Source organism: Thalassophryne amazonica, chromosome 15, assembly GCF_902500255.1.
Source record: "Thalassophryne amazonica chromosome 15, fThaAma1.1, whole genome shotgun sequence".
In the NCBI taxonomy this organism is placed as follows: Eukaryota; Metazoa; Chordata; class Actinopteri; order Batrachoidiformes; family Batrachoididae; genus Thalassophryne; species Thalassophryne amazonica.
In genome coordinates, this window is record NC_047117.1 from 45922340 (window position 1) to 45942801 (window position 20462).

The 20462-nt window shown below is 43.8% G+C and overlaps 1 protein-coding gene across 3 annotated transcripts in view; it reads left to right on the forward strand.

Annotated features, from left to right (window-relative positions):
• The window catches only part of slx4 (SLX4 structure-specific endonuclease subunit homolog (S. cerevisiae)), a 65906-nt gene that overhangs the window by 28404 nt on the left and 17040 nt on the right, over window positions 1–20462 (forward strand). For all 3 annotated transcript variants that reach the window (XM_034187432.1, XM_034187433.1, XM_034187434.1), the window contains 2 exons: window positions 2580–2726; window positions 19495–19664. In XM_034187432.1, coding sequence (XP_034043323.1) covers window positions 2580–2726; window positions 19495–19664 — 317 coding nt within the window. The remainder of the gene's footprint in view (window positions 1–2579; window positions 2727–19494; window positions 19665–20462) is intronic.

Genomic DNA, 20462 nt, shown 5'->3' on the forward strand with positions numbered 1-20462 from the left:
GACATATGTTACCCCGTAACATGATAACTAAGCATGACACATGGTGCAAACTATTCTTTTTTAAAATCCTACTAAGTCAACCAATAATTTGCATCATGTTTTACCATAATTGGAGTAACTTTAACTTTTGACCCCTGTACAAACTGAAAGTGGCCTTTGTGGCCATGCTGCTGTTTTTACCATAACTCCAGAACATTCAGTCACAGATAGTCCAAACTATACCTTTTTGGAATCTTTGTGAACAGACACATAATGTGGTATAGCTTTCAATATGATTGGAACATTTTTTTGACCCCTATGTAGTTCTTCATTTGACCCCTACTTGGCCCCCTATTGAAAATTCAAATGGCTAATGTTATTTTTCTAAAATATGTACCAAAATGCATGCGCAGTCAAACTTTGGTGCTTGTAACCGGATTTGAAGGATCGTGTGCAAATATTCTGTTATCTGCTGCACTAATTCTTTTGGACCCAAACCACAGTCAGGTAGATCAACAAAAATTTCAGCAACAACTGCCAGGAAATTTGTTTGGGATGCAAAGGAAACAGCTGAAATATAGGACTCTCTGGGGAAAAAAAAGTGGTATGGCTGTTTCAAGATCCACAATAAGGAGGCACTCGAAGAAAAATGGGCTGCATGGTTGAGTCGCCAGACGAAAGCCATTACTACGCAAACGTATTTGGACATTCCAACATGACACTGATTCAGAACACAACGCCAAGTTGATCTTGGCTACAGCACAATAAAGTGAACGTTCTGGAATGGCCATCTCAGTCTTCTGACCTCAATATCAGTATCATTGTTTTTTTTTTTTTTGGTCACCACAGACATCTTCTATTGGATTTTGCTCCCGGGATTGAGCTGGCCACGCCATAACAATAATAATAATAAGTTAATAAGAATAAGTTAATTCAAAATGCTGCAGCTAGAGTACTGACAAGGACTAGAAGGAGAGAGCATATTTCACCCATATTGGCTTCTCTTCATTGACTCCCTGTTAATTCCAGAATAGAATTTAAAATTCTTCTTCTTACTTATAAGGTTTTGAATAATCAGGTCCCATCTTATCTTAGGGACCTCATAGTACCATATCACTCCAATAGAGCGCTTCGCTCTCAGACTGCAGGCTTAATTTGTAGTTCCTAGGGTTTGTAAGAGTAGAATGGGAGGCAGAGCCTTCAGCTTTCAGGCTCCTCTCCTGTGTAACCAGCTCCCAATTCGGATTAAGGAGACAGACACCCTCTACTTTTAAGATTAAGCTTAAAACTTTCCTTTTTGAAAAAGCTTATAGTTAGGACTGGATCAGGTGACCCTGAACCATCCCTTAGTTATGCTGCTATAGACTTAGACTGCTGGGGGGTTCCCATGATGCACCCAATGTTTCTTTTTATTCACCTCTTTTTGCTCTGTATGCACCACTCTGCTTTTAGTCATTGGTGATTGATCTCTGCTCTCTTCCACAGCATGTCTTTTTCCTGATTCTCTCCCCTCAGCCCCAACCAGTCCCAGCAGAAGACTGCCCCTCCCTGAGCCTGGTTCTGCTGGAGGTTTCTTCCTGTTAAAAGGGGGTCATTTTGATTGTTGGGGTTTTTCTGTAATTATTGTATGGCTTTTGCCTTACAATATAAAGCGCCTTGGGGCAACTGTTTGTTGTGATTTGGTGCTATATAAATAAAATTGATTTGATTTGATAACATTAATCTTGTTAGTCTGGAACCAAGGTGCTGCTCACTTGCTGGTGCATTTGGGGTTGTTCTCTTGTTGAAACACCCATTTCAAGGCCATTTCCTCTTCAGTAATTTTGATGTATTCAAACTGATCCATGATCCCTTGTATGTGATAAATAGGCCCAAAACCATAGTATGAGAAACAGCCCATATCATGATGCTTGATCCATCATGCTTCAGTCTTCACAGTGTACTGTGGCTTAAATTCAGTTTTCGGGGGTCGTTTAACAAAATGTCTGCAGCCTGTAGACCCAAAAAAGCAATCTTGCATTCATCAGTCCACAAAATGTTGCACCATTTTAAAGCATTTGACATCATTTTAGCTGAGCAGCCTATCATTTTCTACATTTCTTTATATGTTATCCCCTTTTCAATCAATTTTCTAATCAGAATATGCTGTTCTTCTGAACAATATCTAGAATGACCCATTTTTCTCAGATTTTCAAAGAGAAATGCACTACAACCAGCATCTACAACATTTACTGCAGAGGTCTCAAACTGATTCCAGAAAGGTCCAAGAGGGTGCAGGTTTTCTTTGAAATTACCTGGTGGACTAGCTGGTTGCAAAGAAAACCTGCACCCTCTTGGCCCTTTCTGGAATCAGTTTGAGAGCTCTGATTTACTGCCTTTGTCCTTAAATACGGGCACCTGTAAGGGTGTAATAAGGGTCATAGAAAGAAAAATACATGCACTGCTATTTTTTTTGAACAGCCTAATATTCCTTTTGAGCTTTACTCACTTTATTAAACACACAGCTCTTATTTTGGACACAACTGTAAGTAGTTATACTTGTGTGTCAGTTTGTACTATTCCATTGAACCTGTTGTGTTGTACTGGTATGTCTCCTTTAGGTGGCACTGTCCAGATTGTCATCAGACCTGAGTAGCATGGTGAACAACCCTCACCTCAGTGATGTACAGCTCCAGGTGGACAGCGGGGACGTCTACTTTGCCCATTCTTTTATGATGTATGCTCGCTGCCCCCTGCTGTCTGAAATGGTAAAATGTTTGTGTGTGCTCTTAAACAAGAAGTGAGACAAAATTATTTTTAAGACATTCCATATTCACAAAAGTTTTTAATTCACAGTACGTTAGAAACAGATTCTTATTGGTAGTAAAAGGATTTTTGTGATGGAGCTTTGGCATATGAAGGTTAAAATGTGTCAGTCGGTCATAAGACTGATCTCTTACCAAGTGACAAATTCAGTGCTTCTGTACAGTAAATAGATCCCCCCCCTTCCTTTACTGTACAAGCTGAGTTTTAGCATACCTATTTGAGTAAATCATGACAGGTTATGTGTTAGTTTTCCAAAACGTCACGGAACACAATGGAGGTGGGCTTGTAGTGAGCTCCTTACATGGCAGCACCCTGACGTGTGTGGGTGGGTGGGTGAATGCAAGACATCAGTGTAAAGCACTTTGAGCTTCTGAATCGGATGGAAAAGTGCTATATAAATGCAGTGGTCGACTCAATCAATTTAAAATAAAATATTAAAAATCTTCATGAAACATACAGTGCATTCGGAAAGTATTCCCAGCACTTCCCTTTTTTCCACATTTTGTTGTTACAACCTTATTCCAAAACGGAGTAAATTAATTTTTTTACCTCAAAATTTTACTCGCAACACCCCATAATGACAACATAAAAAAAAGATTTTTTGAAATTTTTGCAAATTTATTAAAAATAAAAACTAAGAAATGACATGTACATAAGTATAAGAGCGTCAGTCCATAGCTGTTTTTCTAATTTTTATTTGTTTTTATCAACACAATACAGTATATTCATTTCAACATCTCAAGTTTCTTTTCATTTTTCAAAGCTGTTTACAGGAACAACCAAACCCAAACAGAAAAACACGGTAAAGGAAAGGAGGTGAAGAAAAAAAGAAAAGAAAAAGGGTGGGGGGAAGGCCACTTCAGTATATATGGTTATAGGGCTACATCCCATTCAGAGAAAGGATGCTGGCAATTTGTCACAAAGCAGAATGACCTTCTCTAGTCACATAATTATTGCATCAGTAAATGCAGCACCAGTTCCCACCTTTTAGTTAAGGTGGTTTTCTGAAGTCTTAGTGAGAATGTGATCTGCTCCATCTGATAAATGTCCCAAACTTTTTGAATCCATGTGTTGTATGAGGGGGGCTCTGCTTTCAGCCATCTGATAGTTATGGACTTCAGGGCAGCAGCGGTTAAAATATTCAGGAGATATTTATTTGCCTTTGTGTCCAGGCCCTCAGGTATTACTCTGAGGACTGCCACTGCAAGATTTTGTGGGATGTTCATTTTAAAAACCTCCTTCAGAGCATTAAAAACTTCCCTCCAAAAATCCTTAGCTTTGGACATAGCCAGAACATGTGGGTGTGATTAGCTATATTTTCTCCACAGTTCCTCCAGCATGTACTGGGATGCTGTGGACCCATCTTGGACACTATTACTTTGGTTCTGAAATATCTAGTAACTATCTTCCATTTGAATTCCCTCCATGTGTTGGAATTAGTAACTAAATGTGCCTCAGTGCACACAGCCTGCCATTCATCCTGAGATATGTCCACATTCGCCTCAGTCTCCCATCTCTCCTTGATATGTGATAAATTGTTTTGATTGATAAATGACATTATATTGTGTAGTTTTGAAATTATTTTCTTTTTTTCACCTTCAGTTTGAAGCTTTATCAAATACTTTTCTAGGAGTGTGGGATCTAGAAATTTGTCCCGGTCCCTGTGAGCTGCCAGAAAAGTTCTGAGCTGCAAGTACCTAAAAAAAAAAAAATGCATTAGGGAGATCAAATTCATTTTTCAGCTGCTCGAATATTTTAAGTATGCCACAGTCAAACAGTTGGTGAAGGTAAATCAGTCCCTTTGACCTTTTTTTAAAACTACTGTCAAGATTATTCAGTGTAAAAGTCTTCATATATCCAATACTTGTTAGAGGTGAGAATGACTTTGGCAACTTAAAGGCACATTTTATTTTATCCTTTATTTTAAGAGTTACTTTGGTCCAATCTGACATCCTTCCAGAGGGGGTGTCTATGAAACGTATGATTTCTAAGGGAACGTCACATAGTTGTTTTTCAATATTGACCCATCTTGTGCTTGTATAATCTTGAAGCCAATCTGTGAGGGGTTTCATTTGTGCAGTCCAGAAGTAGAATTTTAAATTTGGTTGGATTGCTGTAAGCTTTTAAGTCAAATTCTAGGTCGCTTATTTTGCCAAATGAACTTTGAAAGCATTTTGTCCCAGTTTTCAAAAGAAAGCCTGGGAATATCTGCAGGAAGCATTTGGAATAGATAAAGAAGTCAGGGCAGAACATTCATGCCGGATGCTTTCTGTGCGGCCCAACAGAGAAAGAGGGAGTCGACCTGGCTCATCGGTCCAGGTTGACATTTATGTACTGAATTGTTTTACTATAATTTGAGTCATACAGGTCTTATAGGGATAAGGGGATGAATATACCAAGATATTTATGACCTTCCCATGGCCACTTAAACCCAGTGAGATGTTTTACACTTTAAGGTATCTTACCGTTGATGTCCATAGCTTCCATTTTATCCATATTTACCTTACATCCAGAATAGTATCCAAATTCACTGATAAGTGTCTTAAGATGTGATATAGTTGATGTCAATTCTGTTAGGTATAGCAGTACATCATCTGCATAGAGTGATATTTTATGTTCCTCATTAATGATCGTAATTCCTTTTATGTTATTATCTCTGATGAGTTGGGCAAGTGGTTCAGTGCTTATGGCGAATAAAAGTGGTGCCTACAGCCGCGTTCCAGTTTGAATCTCTGTGATATACGAGCTCTATTAGAAAAGTATCCGACCTTATTATTTTTTTTCAAAAACCATATGGATTTGAATCACATGTGATTGCGTCAGCCAAGCTTGAACCTTCGTGCGCATGCATGAGTTTTTTCACGCCTGTCGGTTGCGTCATTCGCCTGTGAGCAGGCTTTGAGTGAGGAGTGGTTCACCCCTCTCGTCGTTTTTTTCATTGTTTAGGAATGGCTCAGAGACTGCCGCTTTGCTTGATCAAAATTTTTTCAGATACTGTGAGGGACATCAAAGTGGACACCATTCGAGAAATTCAGATGGTTTTTGGTGAAAATTTTATGGGCTTCAAAGAGATTATGGAGTGTTACTGTCGCTTTAAGGATGGCGCTCCGAAGCCGCCAGCGACAGGCTGAGCGACCATTTAATTTCTAAACGGATGGCTGTATGGATCTGTGCCCATCGTGTGCAATTTCTCTGGTTATCACAAGAGCTGGACATCAACCATTTTCCGGCAGATTTCACTTTTAACAAGAGATTTTGTCATGGAAAGCCGAGCGGAGGCTTTGCGCGTCCCGATGGATTCGCTACTGGAACAAGAAAAAACCACCTCCATTTTGGTCTCACAGGACGGCTTTGAGATGGCATTCAGACAGCTGTCGGTGGTTTTTCCATCAAGTGATTATCCGAGAAATTGTGGATGTGCCTGGACATGCCAGAACATGTCCTGTGAGGCTTCATCATGGCGTTGCTTTGCGCCATGCGGCACCGCCGTGATGCGCGAAGCCTCCGCTCCTCTTTCCATGACAAAAACTCCTGTAACAGTGGAATGTGCCGTTCATTTCCAAAATGGACGCTGTGTTTTATCCGGGATGTCATCTGGCTAGTACAGGAATTGTGAAAAGACGTGGACATCAGCACTTTTTCGGCACATTGAGACAGACGTGCGCGTCGCAGCGGTGCCGCATGGCGCAAAGCAACGCTATGATGAAGCCTCACAGGACATGTTCTGGCATGACCAGGGTCGGATACTTTTCTAATAGACCTCGTATAGCCGTTGACTTTAACAGAGGCCTGTGGGTTTGAGTAGAGAGTTTGTATCCAATTTATAAAGTTAGGACCAAATCCAAAGCATTTTAAGGTTTGAAATAAAAATGGCCAAAACACGCGGTCTAATGCTTTTTGGGCATCCAAGGATAAAATCATGGATTCTGATTTATTATCTTTTTGATATGATATTATATTCAACAGACGTTGTAGATTATCCCTATAGTATCTTCCTGTGATGAACCCAGTTTGGGCTGGATGAATAATTTGAGTTATTATCTGATTTACCTCCCCCTCTAGCTGCCACCTTATCGTGGTGGGGGAGTTGCGTACCCGGATGATCCTAGGAACTATGTTGTTGGGGGCTTTGTGCCCCTTGTAGGGTTTCCCAAGTTCAGAAGCTCCCATGACCAGTAAAAAATCAAGGGCCGAGATGTCGCCCGGTATGGTGGAGCTGGGGCCCCACCCTGGAGCCAGGCCCGGGGTTGGGGCTCGCGCGTGAGCGCCTGGTGGCCGGGCTCAGCCCGAAAGAGCGACGTGGGCCCGCCCTCCTATGGGTTCACCAGCTGCAGAGGGGGCCATGGAGTTGGGTGCAGAAAGGATTGGGTGGCGGTCGAGGGCAGGTGGACTGGCGGCCTGGTCCGCACTCACAGCCCCTGGTTGTTGGGACGTGGAATGTCACCTCGCTGGGGGGGACGGAGCCTGAGCTTGTGCAGGAGGTTGAGAGATACCGACTAGAGATAGTCGGGCTCACCTCCACGCACAGCTTGGGCTCTGGTACCCAACTCCTGGAGAGGGGCTGGACGCTCCACTTGTCTGGCGTTGCACACGGTGAGAGGCGGAGAGCTGGGGTCGCATTGCTTATTGCTCCCCAGCTCAGTCGCCATGTGTTGGAGTTCACTCCGGTGAACGAGAGGGTCGCGTCCCTACGCCTTCGGGTCGGGGACAGGTTTCTCACTGTTGTCTCGGCCTATGGGCCAAGTGGCAGTGCAGAGTACCCAACCTTCTTGGAGTCCCTGGGAGTGGTAATAGATAGCTCTCCGACTGGGGACTCCATTGTTCTCCTGGGGGATTTCAACGCCCACGTGGGCGGCGACAGTGAGACCTGGAGGGGGTGATCAGGAAGCACGGCCTCCCCGATCTGAACCCGAGTGGTGTTCAGTTGTTGGACTTCTGTGCTAGTCACAGTTTGTCCATCACGAACACCATGTTCGAGCACAAGGGTGTCCATAAGTGCACGTGGCACCAGGACACCCTGAGCCGGAGGTCGATGATCGACTTTGTGGTCGTATCATTTGACCTTCGGCCACGTGTCTCGGACACTTGAGTGAAAAGAGGGGCTGAGCTGTCGACTGATCACCATCTGGTGGTGAGTTGGATCCGCTGGGAGAGGAGGAAGCCGGTCAGACCTGGCAGGCCCAAACGTATCGTGAGGGTCTGCTGGGAACGACTGGCTAACCCTCTGTCGGTGAGGTCTTCAACTCCCACCTCCGGGAGAGCTTCTCCCAGATCCCGGGGGAGGTTGGAGACATGGAGTCCGAGTGGACCATGTTCTCCACCTCCATTGTCAATATGGCCACTCGTAGCTGTGGGCACAAGGTCCCTGGTTCCTGTCGCGGTGGCGATCCCCGATCCCGGTGGTGGACGCTGGAAGTAAGGGATGCCGTCAAGCTGAAAAAGGAGTCCTACTTGTCTTTGTTGGTAGGTGGAACCCAAGAGGCAGCTGACAGGTACCGTCAGGCCAAGCGTGCCGCAGCCCGTGCGGTCGCAGAGGCAAAAACTCGGGTCTGGGAGGAGTTCGGGGAGGCCATGGAGGAGGACTATCAGTCGGCCTCGAAGAGATTCTGGCAAACCGTCCGGCGCTTCAGGAGGCAGAAGCAGCTCTCCACCAGCACTGTCTACGGTGTAGGTGGGGAGCTGTTGACCCTGACTGGGGATGTTGTCGGGCGGTGGAAGGAATACCTCGAGAATCTTGTCAATCTCATTGTCATATCTTCCGAAAAGGAAGCAGAGACTGGGGACTCAGAGACAGACTCATCCATTACCCAGGCCGAAGTCACCGAGGTGGCTAGAAAGCTCCTCGGTGGCAAGGCTCTTGGGGTGGATGAAATCCGTCCTGAGTACCTTAAGTCTCTGGATGTTGTGGGACTGTCTTGGCTGACATGCCTCTGCAACATTGCGTGGCGGTCGGGGACAGTGCCTCTGGATTGGCAGACCAGGGTGGTGGTCCCTGTGTTTAAGAAGGGGGACCAGAGGGTGTGTTCCAACTACAGGGGGATCACACTCCTCAGCCTCCCCGGTAAGGTCTATTCCAGAGTACTGGAGAGGAGACCGATAGTCGAACCTCGGATTCAGGAGGAGCAGTGTGGTTTTCGTCCTGGTTGCGGCACACTGGACCAGCTCTACACGCTCCCATCGGGTGCTCGAGGGTTCATGGGAGTTCGCCCAACCAGTCCACATGTTCTTTGTGGATCTGGAGAAGGCGTTCGACCGTGTCTCTCGGGGCACCCTGTGGGGCGTGCTCCAGGAGTACGGGGTCCGGGGTCCTTTGCTAAGGGATATCCGGTCCCTGTGTGACCGCAGCAGGAGCTTGTTTCGCATTGCCGGTAGTAAGTCAAACCTGTTTCCAGTGCACGTTGGCCTCTGCCAGGGCTGCTCTAGATTTACTGATCGATCTACATTCCGATCCTCACCTGTGGTCATGAGATTTTGCTCATGACCGAAAAACCGAGATCCCGAGTACAAGGGCCGAGATGAGTTTCCTCCGCAGGGTGGCTGGGCGCTCCCTTACAGATAGGGTGAGGAGCTCGGTCACTCCACATCGAAAGGAGCCAGTTGAGGTGGCTCGGGCATCTTTTCCGGATGCCCCCTGGACGCCTCGCTGGAGAGGTGGTCCGGGCACGTCTCTTCGGGAGGAGGCCCCGTTGAAGACCCAGAACACGCTGGAGGGACTACGTCTCTCGGCTGTCTTGGGAACGCCTTGGGGTTCCCCCGGAGGAGCTGGGGGAGGTGTGTGTGGATCGGGAGGTCTTGGCGGCTTTGCTTGAACTGCTGCCCCCGCGACCCGACTCCGGATAAAGCGGAAGAAAGTGGATGGATGGATATCTGATATACTTGCCTAGCCAGAATTGCAGTCAGTATCCGCACATCTCCATTTAACAAAGATATTGGCCTGTAAGACTGGTATTCGGTCGGGTCTTTGCCTTCTTTGTGTATTACCATGATGGCTGCATCTGTCTAGAATGGTGCCACAGTTACAGAATACAGTGCATAGTGATAAGCTTTTAGCAATAGGGGGACAGTAGATCACAAAACATTTTATAAAATTCATTCACATAGCCATGTGTCCCTGGACTGTTTCTTCTGTCAGTTCTGTCAACTTTATATTTTTAAGAAAGTCTGTTAGTTTTCCACCATCAGTGCAGGTGTCTGTATTTTCATAAAGGGATTTTAAAAAAGCATACGAAGGATTCTGCTATTTTTTCGGGATTTGTAACAACAGTACTTTGTGATTTTATTTTTTGGACTATATTAGATGCCTTTTGTTTACTTAATTGGAAGGCAAATAATCTGCTTGCTCTATTACCATGCGCATAGTATCTTTGGTTAGTGAATCTCAAATTTCCCTCAGTCTTATGTGATAGTAAACCATCTAGTTCTCTATGTGTTGCATTTAATTGTTTTAATAAGAAGTTTGATGGAGATTGTTTATGACTGTACTCTAATTATTTTATTTTCCAGTTCATGCTGTTTGGCTTCCTTCTGCCTTTTCCAAGCACATGTAAATGAAATAATACGGCCCCTAAGGAAAGCTTTAGCACAATCCCATAAGATTAGGGGAAATGTTTCAGGCGAATTGTTAGTGTCTATATAATTTTTGAGTTCTGTTTTGATAAAGAGACTAAATTCTCTGTCATTTAAGAGGGAGGCATTTAGTCTCCATTGTTTGGAGGATGGACTGTGGCCTGTATCCCACTTTAACTCCAAGGGTGCATGATCAGATAGTGTAATAGGCAGTATTTTAATGTCTGATATTCTATGCTGGTCTTTCTTAGGGGTGAAAAAATAATCAATTCTTGAATATCAATCAATCAACATTTATTTATAAAGCGCTTTACAGCACCGACTGGTGTCCAAAGTGCTTATCATTAAAAACACAGATTCACAAAAATAAAACACATATAGAATAAAATTTTAAAACAGCACATAAAAAAAACAGAACATGTCACCACCCCACTAAGTGTTAAAAGCCAGTTTAAATAAATAATTCTTTAACTTAGATTTAAAAAGTGCTAGGTCAGGAATAGTACGTAAATCAAGAGGTAGCTCGTTCCACATTCTGGGGCCAGCTACCACAAAAGCATGATCACCCCAGTGTTTATATCTTGACCTTGGAACATCTAAGTAAAGCTGGCCAGACGCCCTTAATATCCTACTGTAGGTGCACAAAGTTAAAATTTCAGACAAGTAGGGAGGTGCAAGGCCATAAATAGCTTTAAAAACAAACATTAAAATTTTAAAATCAATTCTAAAATGAACTGAAAGCCAGTGGAGGGCGTAATATGCTCACGTCTAAAAGTGTTTGTTAAAAGATGAGAATATGATGCATGCCTGCTTGAAAAGAAAGTGAAATTCCTGCTTCCAGGATATCTGCACCTCCATAAATCTACGAGACCACACTCCGTGCATAGGTATTTAAGCATTTTACTCATTTGGGAGAGGGCAGTTTTACAGGGGGGTTGCCGGTCTAACCTATTTGACATCAACAGTTAAAGTTGCCCCCCATTAAAAATAAGTCCGGTACTATACTGTAACAACTTGTTAAATAACCTTTTAATAAAGCTTGGGTCATCTTCATTTGGTGTATATACGTTAATGAGGGATACTTCTATACCATCAGTCAGACCATTAACAAGGATATATCTGTCCATCGTATCCTTGTGCACAGATGTTTTTATAAAATTGACATGCTTGTGAATAAGTATGGAAACCCCCTTTTTCCTCCCAGACCAGTGAGAGGAGTAGTATATTTTGTCTGCCCAAGACTTTTTCAACTTTTCTTGTTCCATGCCTGATAAGTGGGTTTCCTGAAGATAACCTATCTGACAGTTGATTAGTTTCAATTGGAGCATGATTTTCTTTCATTTAACAGGGCTATGGAGACCTTTAACATTGTAGGTTATAATTTTTAGAGCACCTATTAATTACAGGGGGGGGGTTGTGCATTAATTTCCCACATTTGAAGACTACAGGATGGAAGTGAGGAGCAGGGGCATGTAATCCACAAATATAGCCTGTATAGTGCAGTGATGTAGCCATGTATATGGTGTGGACGTGGATAATTAGACCAAATAAGATAAAGTGGATCCTCGTTAATTAAGCTGCAGTCTAACATTTCTCTCACAATACACTCGGCATTCAACCATGTAAAAGAAAAGAGTGACACGGTTCCTGTATCAGTGTTTGAAGCAGGATACTCGGGGAACAGGGAGACCAGAACAAGCACAACAAAGAACAAACCAGTAACATTAGTTACGGAGAACAGTGGTGGACCTAGTCCCAAGCCACAAAGCATATGGCAAGAAAAACAGTTTCAGAAGAAATAGACTGTCTTAAGAGTGCGCAAAAAAGTACTGACATGGGCTCCCGCAGAGCTGTCATGAGGACAGACAGCCAGCCACACATAAAGTGTACTCACACAAGAGTTCTGGGAAAGTTACTCAAAGATGCAAGACTTAAGTCCTGCCGTGAAACAGTCTTAATTCTCTGTGCATAGCTCTCGGACATACTCCATTGCCTTTTTCAGATCCATAAACTCCTTTTCTTGATCGTTAACGGTAATCCGGAGTCTAGCTGGGTAAAGCCTGAACACCTTTCCGTTCCCAAAGCTCTTTCCGTACTTCCGAAAAGGCAGCCCTGGCTCTGGCAAAGCTGATCGTACAGTCGGGGGAAAATCGCGATCCGTCTCCCGTTGTATTTCAGCTGGGCATGGTCCCGTGCTCTCCTCAGGATTTCAACTGCAGCGACACCCCGACAAGCCTGGTCATGGCGCCCGTTGGGGGGGGGGGGGGGGGGGGTTTCTGTTGTGTGGGCCGCCCGAAGAGGAGGTACTGCTGGCCAACGCCAGAGGGCGCCCTGCCTGTCGTCGGGTTTCAGGCACCAGAGGGCACAGTTGCCACCCAGGAGCCAGGATTAACAGCTGTCAGAAATCATCTCATCACCATCCCATCCCATAAAAGCCTGGAAGAGACACCACATCTCTGTCGAGATATCAGCTTACCTCACAGGTAAACGTACTCAGCCATTCTGTGCCGTACGCACACATTTTTGCAGCAGAGCTTTTTGCAGTCGTTAACCTTTTTGTACACTTGCAGCTTGTAACTGAGTTTGTGGAAGTTGGAGGAGTTGGCGTCTCCACTCCTCACTTCTGACTTAATTAAGTGATACATAAGGCACTGCACGTACTCTGAGTTCCTGTGTTTGGAGGTGGAGGTTAAGAGTGGAGCAATTAGCACTCGTGGACGCTCCCGGCCTCCTGGTCCTCTGGGTCCCCGTAGGCGATGCGATTGGTCAAGTTTTATATCTCGGTCCAGTTGCAGCATTTCTTTTAGCATTTTAGACACCAACTCTGGCGTGTTGGAGCCTCCGTGCTCATCAATGCCGACTATCCTGATGTTTCCCCGTCACATTCTTCCCACCATATCCTCACACCTGTCTCTTAAAGTTACGAGCTGGCTTTGAAGGCTGGTTACGGTGGACTGCAGCGAGGTCACCTCATCAGACCATGTCGACAGTCGTCCTGTCACATCTTGTATCTCTGCCTTCATTTGAATCATTTCAGATCTGATAGCTGCAGAGGTTTTAGCAATTTCTGACCGTACAGCTTGTAACTCGGTCTTGAGAGTGTTGAAGTCGTCCACCAAGGCACTTTTAAGTTCCTCTTTAATTATCTTCGATATTTCTCCCCTCACGGTGTCAAGGAAATTGGCTTGGATGTTTTCAGTAGTCATGACGACACTTTCAGTGGTTGCAGTCGGTGAAGGTTGTTCCGGGCTATCTGGAGTAGGTTGGTTCTCCCTCGTGATTCTTTTAGCTCACTGGCTACAAGCTGTAAACTTAAATCCCTCCAGTTTTTTATGCATTTGAGTTTGTATATTGCAGTTGGTTCAGCTCTTGGTAGTTTGAGGCAACCCACACTATAATTTAGATAAGTTTTACGAACAAAAGTGGCATTTTTGGACGGATATGTCTAATTCTGCAGGAGCCCATGGATAAGCGTCTTACTCCATTTGCTGCTGTCTCTGCCCCTGGTCCATGGCTGTTTTTAAATCTCTCCAAAGATCTTCAATCAGATTCAGGACTGGGCTCTGGCTGGGCCAGTCAAGGACATTCACAGAGTTGTCCTGAAGCCAGTGCTTTGATATCTTGGCTGTGTGGTTAGGGTCACTGTCCTGCTGAAAGATGAACCGTCGCCCCAATCTAAGGTCAAGAGCACTCTGGAGCAGGTTTTCATCAAGATTGTCCCTGTATATTACTGTATTCATCTTTCCCTCCATCCTGACTAGTCTCCCAGTTCCTGCTGCTGAAAAAACATCCCCACAGCATGATGCTGCCACCACCATGCTTCACCGTAGGGATGATGCCAGGTTTCATCCAAATATGACACCTGGCATTCATGCCAAAGAGTCCAATCTTTGTCTCATTAGACCAGAGAATTTTGTTTCTCATGATCTGAGAGTCCTTCAGGTGCCTTTTGGCAAACTCCAGGTGGGCTGCCATGTGCCTTTTACTAAGGAGTGGCTTCCAACTGGCCACTCTACCATACAGGCCTGATAGGTGAATTGTTGAAAGATGGTTGTCCTTATTGAAGGTTCTCCTCTCTCCATAGAGGAATGCTGGAGCTCTGACAGAGTGACCATCGGGTTCTTGGTCACCTCCCTGACTAATGCCCATCTCCCCCGATCGCTCAGTTAAGACGTGCGGCCAGCTCTAGGAAGAGTCCTGGTGGATCTGAACTTCTTCCATTTACAGATGATGGAAGCCAGTGTGGTCATTAGGACCTTCAAAGCAGCATAAATGTTTCTGTACCCTTCCCCAGATTTGTGTCTGAAGACAATCCTATCTCGGAGGTCTTCAGGCAATTCCTTTGACTTCATGCTTGGTTTGTACTCTGACATGCACTGTAACCTGTGGGACCTTATATGTTGACAGGTGTGTGCCTTTCTAAATCATGTCCAATCAACTGAATTTACCCCAGGTGGACTCCAATTAAGCTGTAGAAACATCTCAAAGATGATCAGTGGAAACAGTATGCAACTGAGCTCAATTTTGAACTTCGTGGCAAATGCTGTAAATACTTATTGTATGTGTGAGCTTTTTTTGTAATAAATTTACAAATATCTAAAAAAAAGAAAAAGAAAAACCATGCCTTTTCACATTTTTATTAAGGGTTAATGTGTGTAGATGGTTGATGGAAAAAAAATGAATTTTATCCATTTTGGAATAAGGCTGTAACATAAAATCTGGAAAAAGTGAACCGCTGTGAATACTTTCTGGCTTCACTGTATTTGATCACGTGTGCAATTACATTCTTAGCATATTCTCGTTCATAACTTTCCTGTCAGAAAGTTCTGGTTTTGAAACCATTACTGAAGGTTTTGTTGCCCAGGTAAAAACGGGCTTCAAAGTTTAAGTTAAGAACCAGGACTTGTATCCGCAAAGGCAATTCAAAGTTCTCTCAAACAGCTCCTAACTTAGCCTAAAAATTCCTGGCAAGGAGTCTTAGCCAAAGAGCGATTCAAGAGATGCCTGAGAGCAAGTCTGAGCAAGGAGGGAACAGAAACTTTTATCTTTGTGAGGAGGCAGGGTTGACCCCGTTGCTAGGTATGACACAGTCCTCTAAGAGCTGTGATAGGGTGTCACAGAAAGGGAAGGAGGAATTAAAAAAACAAAGGCACTCTGAGCTCCTAGTTATGAATGGACAGTAAAATCAACCGATCGTATAACCTGACCTGCATGAAGAAATGTCAAATGTGAAATCGTGAAAGTTAATGTCATGATGATACTCAGCAAAATTAAACTGTAGCGATCGCCGGGCTGGTCATTAAACTTGTAAATGTTGAGCTGCAATGCATTATGGGAGTTTGGGGTTTGGCATTTTAAATGTTATTGTAGTTCATGTTAGTTTAACAGTGTTGTTACTGTTATTGATTTATTGTGGTTTTGTTGTTAATTTGGTTTAGTTTAGTTAAATGTCACCATGCTGTCACCATAAGTGAAAAGTGTATTGTGTTTCATGTCATTCCTTCCACTGTCTATGTTGTTTTATGTGAAAAATAAGAGTGCCACCTTGAGGCAGAGTGCGGAAAAGACAAACACTGTGGCTTGCCACAAAAGGCATTGTTACACAACCTGAGAATGCATCTCATCCATATGCTGAATATTTATATATTAAATGTATGCTTGTGTGAGTTTATTTAGTACGTTCATTATGAGTACATAATATAATTGTAAATATGTTAAAAATACATGCATGACATAAAGTGAAAACACTTATTTCCTATTGTGGTCCATTTAAAATCAAACAACAAAATAGATGTAATAATAAAAGAAAATAACAATATTAATAATACCGATAATAATACAAATAATGATAATATTAACCGTGTGTGTATAATAACAAGAACTTAAAGTAGACCTGCATTGAAATAAATGTGGTCAGATTTCAGAAAGAAATAGCTGATATGTATTTATAAGACCCTTGTGAATGCAGTAAAGTAAATCTGTAAGCCCAAATTTGTAATTCAGCGGAGAAATCTTCGTATAAAAATGACAAATTTGCAGCTAAAATTTAGCCCTCTGTGAAAACAGTTTGTACATCCGTATCATTTCCATGACGTCAGGGACAAGACGACGTGCTCCCACCTTCAGTCCGATCCCGCATTGAAATTGATTTTATCTGTTAGTAATGTTACTGTTATACACATCCTGGTTTCAACATCCAAAAGTAAGCTGCATTGAATGTGAGATACAGCTCTGCATGCTCAGATCAACAGCGAGCGACATCGACAGCGGGCGCCGTTCTTCCCCGACGCCTCGCTCTCACTGCCCCTGAAGTGCTTACCGAGTGCATGCGCTCGTTAAATTCCGCCGCGGGCCACTCACACCCCCGTGTCTGCTGTGCAGCTGCAGACACGTCCCTGTCTACTGAATGGAGGTGCAGCCAACTTGGCACAAGTCCAGAGACTACGCTCACCGTTTTAATGCGGAGCGGCCAGTGACACCTGTTGCTCGCAAGGACAGACTTCTTGCGGCAAAATCCGCAGCGCCGCACGTCTCGGTAATCGGAGCCGCAGAGCTCCGTGGCCGCTGAGAGAGGGTTATATCTTTTTAATGACTTGGATTCTTTGCGGGTCTCGCCTCCGTAGCCCACGACGGTACACCGGAGGCGAAAGACAGTAGATTTTCAATGCGACACCACTCAATCAAACGGGCGTATGAAAAAGTCCCCAAAAATAATTTTCAAGCACAAATAAAAGAAATGTGTACTCACCAAGCGTACCGCAAGACAATATGAAGTTTTAAAAAAAAGTAGATCCTTCCATATAAGACAAGAAAAAGGTGCAGATGCAAACTGACGTAAATCCACAAATTACAGTTGGCGCGTGCAATGCATGCTGGGAGAGGGTCTTGTCCGTGACGTCTCTGAGGCATCCATGATGAGAGGAACAATTTGCGGAGGGCTAAATGTTAGCTGTAAATTTGTCATTTTTAAATGAAGATTTCTCCGTTGAATGACAGATCTGGGCTTGCAGATTTACTTTACTACATTCAGAAGGATCTTATGTGTATACACAATACACATACACAATATCACCATTTCCCTCAAATAGTGTTCACAAACCAGTCTAAATCTGTGATAGTGAGCACTTCTCCTTTGCTGAGATAATCCATCCCACCTCACAGGTGTGCCATATCAAGATGCTGATTAGACACCATGATTAGTGCACAGGTGTGCCTTAGACTGCCCACAGTAAAAGGCCACTCTGAAAGGTGCAGTTTTATCACACAGCACAATGCCACAGATGTCGCAAGATTTGAGGGAGCGTGCAGTTGGCATGCTGACAGTAGGAATGTCAACCAGAGCTGTTGCTCGTATATTGAATGTTCATTTCTCTACCATAAGCCGTCTCCAAAGGCGTTTCAGAGAATTTGGCAGTACATCCAACCAGCCTCACAACCGCAGACCACGTGTAACCACACCAGCCCAGGACCTCCACATCCAGCATGTTCACCTCCAAGATCGTCTGAGACCAGCCACTCGGACAGCTGCTGAAACAATCGGTTTGCATAACCAAAGAATTTCTGCACAAACTGTCAGAAACCATCCCGGGGAAGCTCATCTGCATGCTCGTCGTCCTCATCGGGGTCTCAACCTGACTCCAGTTCGTCGTCGTAACCGACTTGAGTGGGCAAATGCTCACATTCGTTGGTGTTTGGCACGTTGGAGAGGTGTTCTCTTCACGGATGAATCCCGGTTCACACTGTTCAGGGCAGATGGCAGACAGCGTGTGTGGCGTCGTGTGGGTGAGCGGTTTTCTGATGTCAATGTTGTGGATCGAGTGGCCCATGGTGGCGGTGGGGTTATGGTATGGGCAGGCGTCTGTTATGGACGAAGAACACAGGTGCATTTTATTGATGGCATTTTGAATGCACAGAGATACCGTGACGAGATTCCGAGACCCATTGTTGTGCCATACATCCAAGAACATCACCTCATGTTGCAGCAGGATAATGCACGGCCCCATGTTGCAAGGATCTGTACACAATTCTTGGAAGCTGAAAATGTCCCAGTTCTTGCATGGCCGGCATACTCACCAGACATGTCACCCATTGAGCATGTTTGGGATGCTCTGGACCGGCGTATACGACAGTGTGTACCAGTTCCTGCCAATATCCAGCAACTTCGCACAGCCATTGAAGAGGAGTGGACCAACATTCCACAGGCCACAATTGACAACCTGATCAACTCTATGCGAAGGAGATGTGTTGCACTGCATGAGGCAAATGGTGGTCACACCAGATAATGACTGGTATCCCCCCCCAATAAAACAAAACTGCACCTTTCAGAGTGGCCTTTTATTGTGGACAGTCTAAGGCACACCTGTGCACTAATCATGGTGTCTAATCAGCATCTTGGTATGGCACACCTGTGAGGTGGGATGGATTATCTCAGCAAAGGAGAAGTGCTCACTATCACAGATTTAGACTGGTTTGTGAACAATATTTGAGAGAAATGGTGATATTGTGTATGTGGAAAAAGTTTTAGATCTTTTAGTTCATCTCATACAAAATGGGAGCAAAACCAAAAGTGTTGCGTTTATATTTTTGTTGACTGTATAAGTCATTTTTTGGTCCAAAGATCTGACTGCATTTATTTCAATGCAGGTCTACTTTAAACAATTTATAAATACATTAAAACAGTCAGTTAACATAAAATAATTACGTAGATCAAGCGGGTAGCGTGTTACTGACTCACTGTCATCCCACATATGGAGAATATCTCTGCTTCCTCTTTCTTTTCTGGCATTTTCTCTGTTTAAGACACTCTTAGGCTTCTTAAAAGTCCTCCTCCCTCCTCTTACCAGTTTGGTACCTTAGGAGCTCTCTTAAGGCCTAAGGTACTTTGCGAACAACTTTCATCTTGCCAAGGGAAAATTCTAAGAAATGTCTTAAGAATTCAAGAAATTCTTAGATTTTTCTTAGAATAACATCACTAGGAGCTATTTTTAGCCTTGGGCTGCTTCATGGATACGGACCCTGATTTAGCCTTTCAGACTGTTTTGTTAGCTCATAGAACTACAATAAAAAGTGTGTACTCATAACACTTTCTCTCTTTTCTGTGTTTGCCTTTTAACCTCTGTTTTTCATCCGCCATTCATTTTGCAGGTACATGAAAGTGGTTTTGGGGTGAAGGAGGACGGCATGCCTGCAGCACAAAGAGTGCTTGTGAACGATGTCCCCGGACAGGCGGTGTTTGCGCTGCTTCAGTATCTGTACACAGCTCGCTGTTCCATCCCAGTCTCACTTCAGCATCATGTAATGGAACTGGCATGCAGGTGAGCCTGGTGTCAAATTTGGTTCTCTAATGTGACTATGTGTGATTACACATTGTTGGGGTTAGGGCTAACCCTAACCCTACATATGTCATGATTTGTTCTTGTATATTTAATAGTTAAAAAAAATGCATATGCATTGATTGCAGTAAGGTAGGATTTTAACTGCTGTGATACTTTGTGTTTGCTTTCTTAGGATTATTCATATAACTACAGTTAAATTAAAATCAGTTTTATTTCTATAAGTACACACACACATCCACACACACACACGCACATCCCTATATGTCTAGAATTCTTGACAGGAAGTTAACTCCTTGCACAAACCTGCAGTACTGCAGTTACAAGAAAACATAAAATCATTTGTAGAAATATAACAGAATTTAAAGTAGCAGCAGAGTGTTCTAGATGAGGCAAACATGAGGTATCACCGGGGGAGATGGAACTACAACCCCTGGCAAAAATTATGGAATCACCGGCCTCGGAGGATGTTCATTCAGTTGTTTAATTTTGTAGAAAAAAGCAGATCACAGACATGACACAAAACTAAAGTAATTTCAAATGGCAACTTTCTGGCTTTAAGAAACACTATAAGAAATCAGGAAAAAAATTGTGGCAGTCAGTAACGGTTACTTTTTTAGACCAAGCAGAGGGGAAAAAAATATGGAATCACTCAGTTCTGAGGAATAAATTATGGAATCATGAAAAACAAAAGAACGCTCCAAAACATCACTAGTATTTTGTTGCACCACCTCTGGCTTTTATAACAGCTTGCAGTCTCTGAGGCATGGACTTAATGAG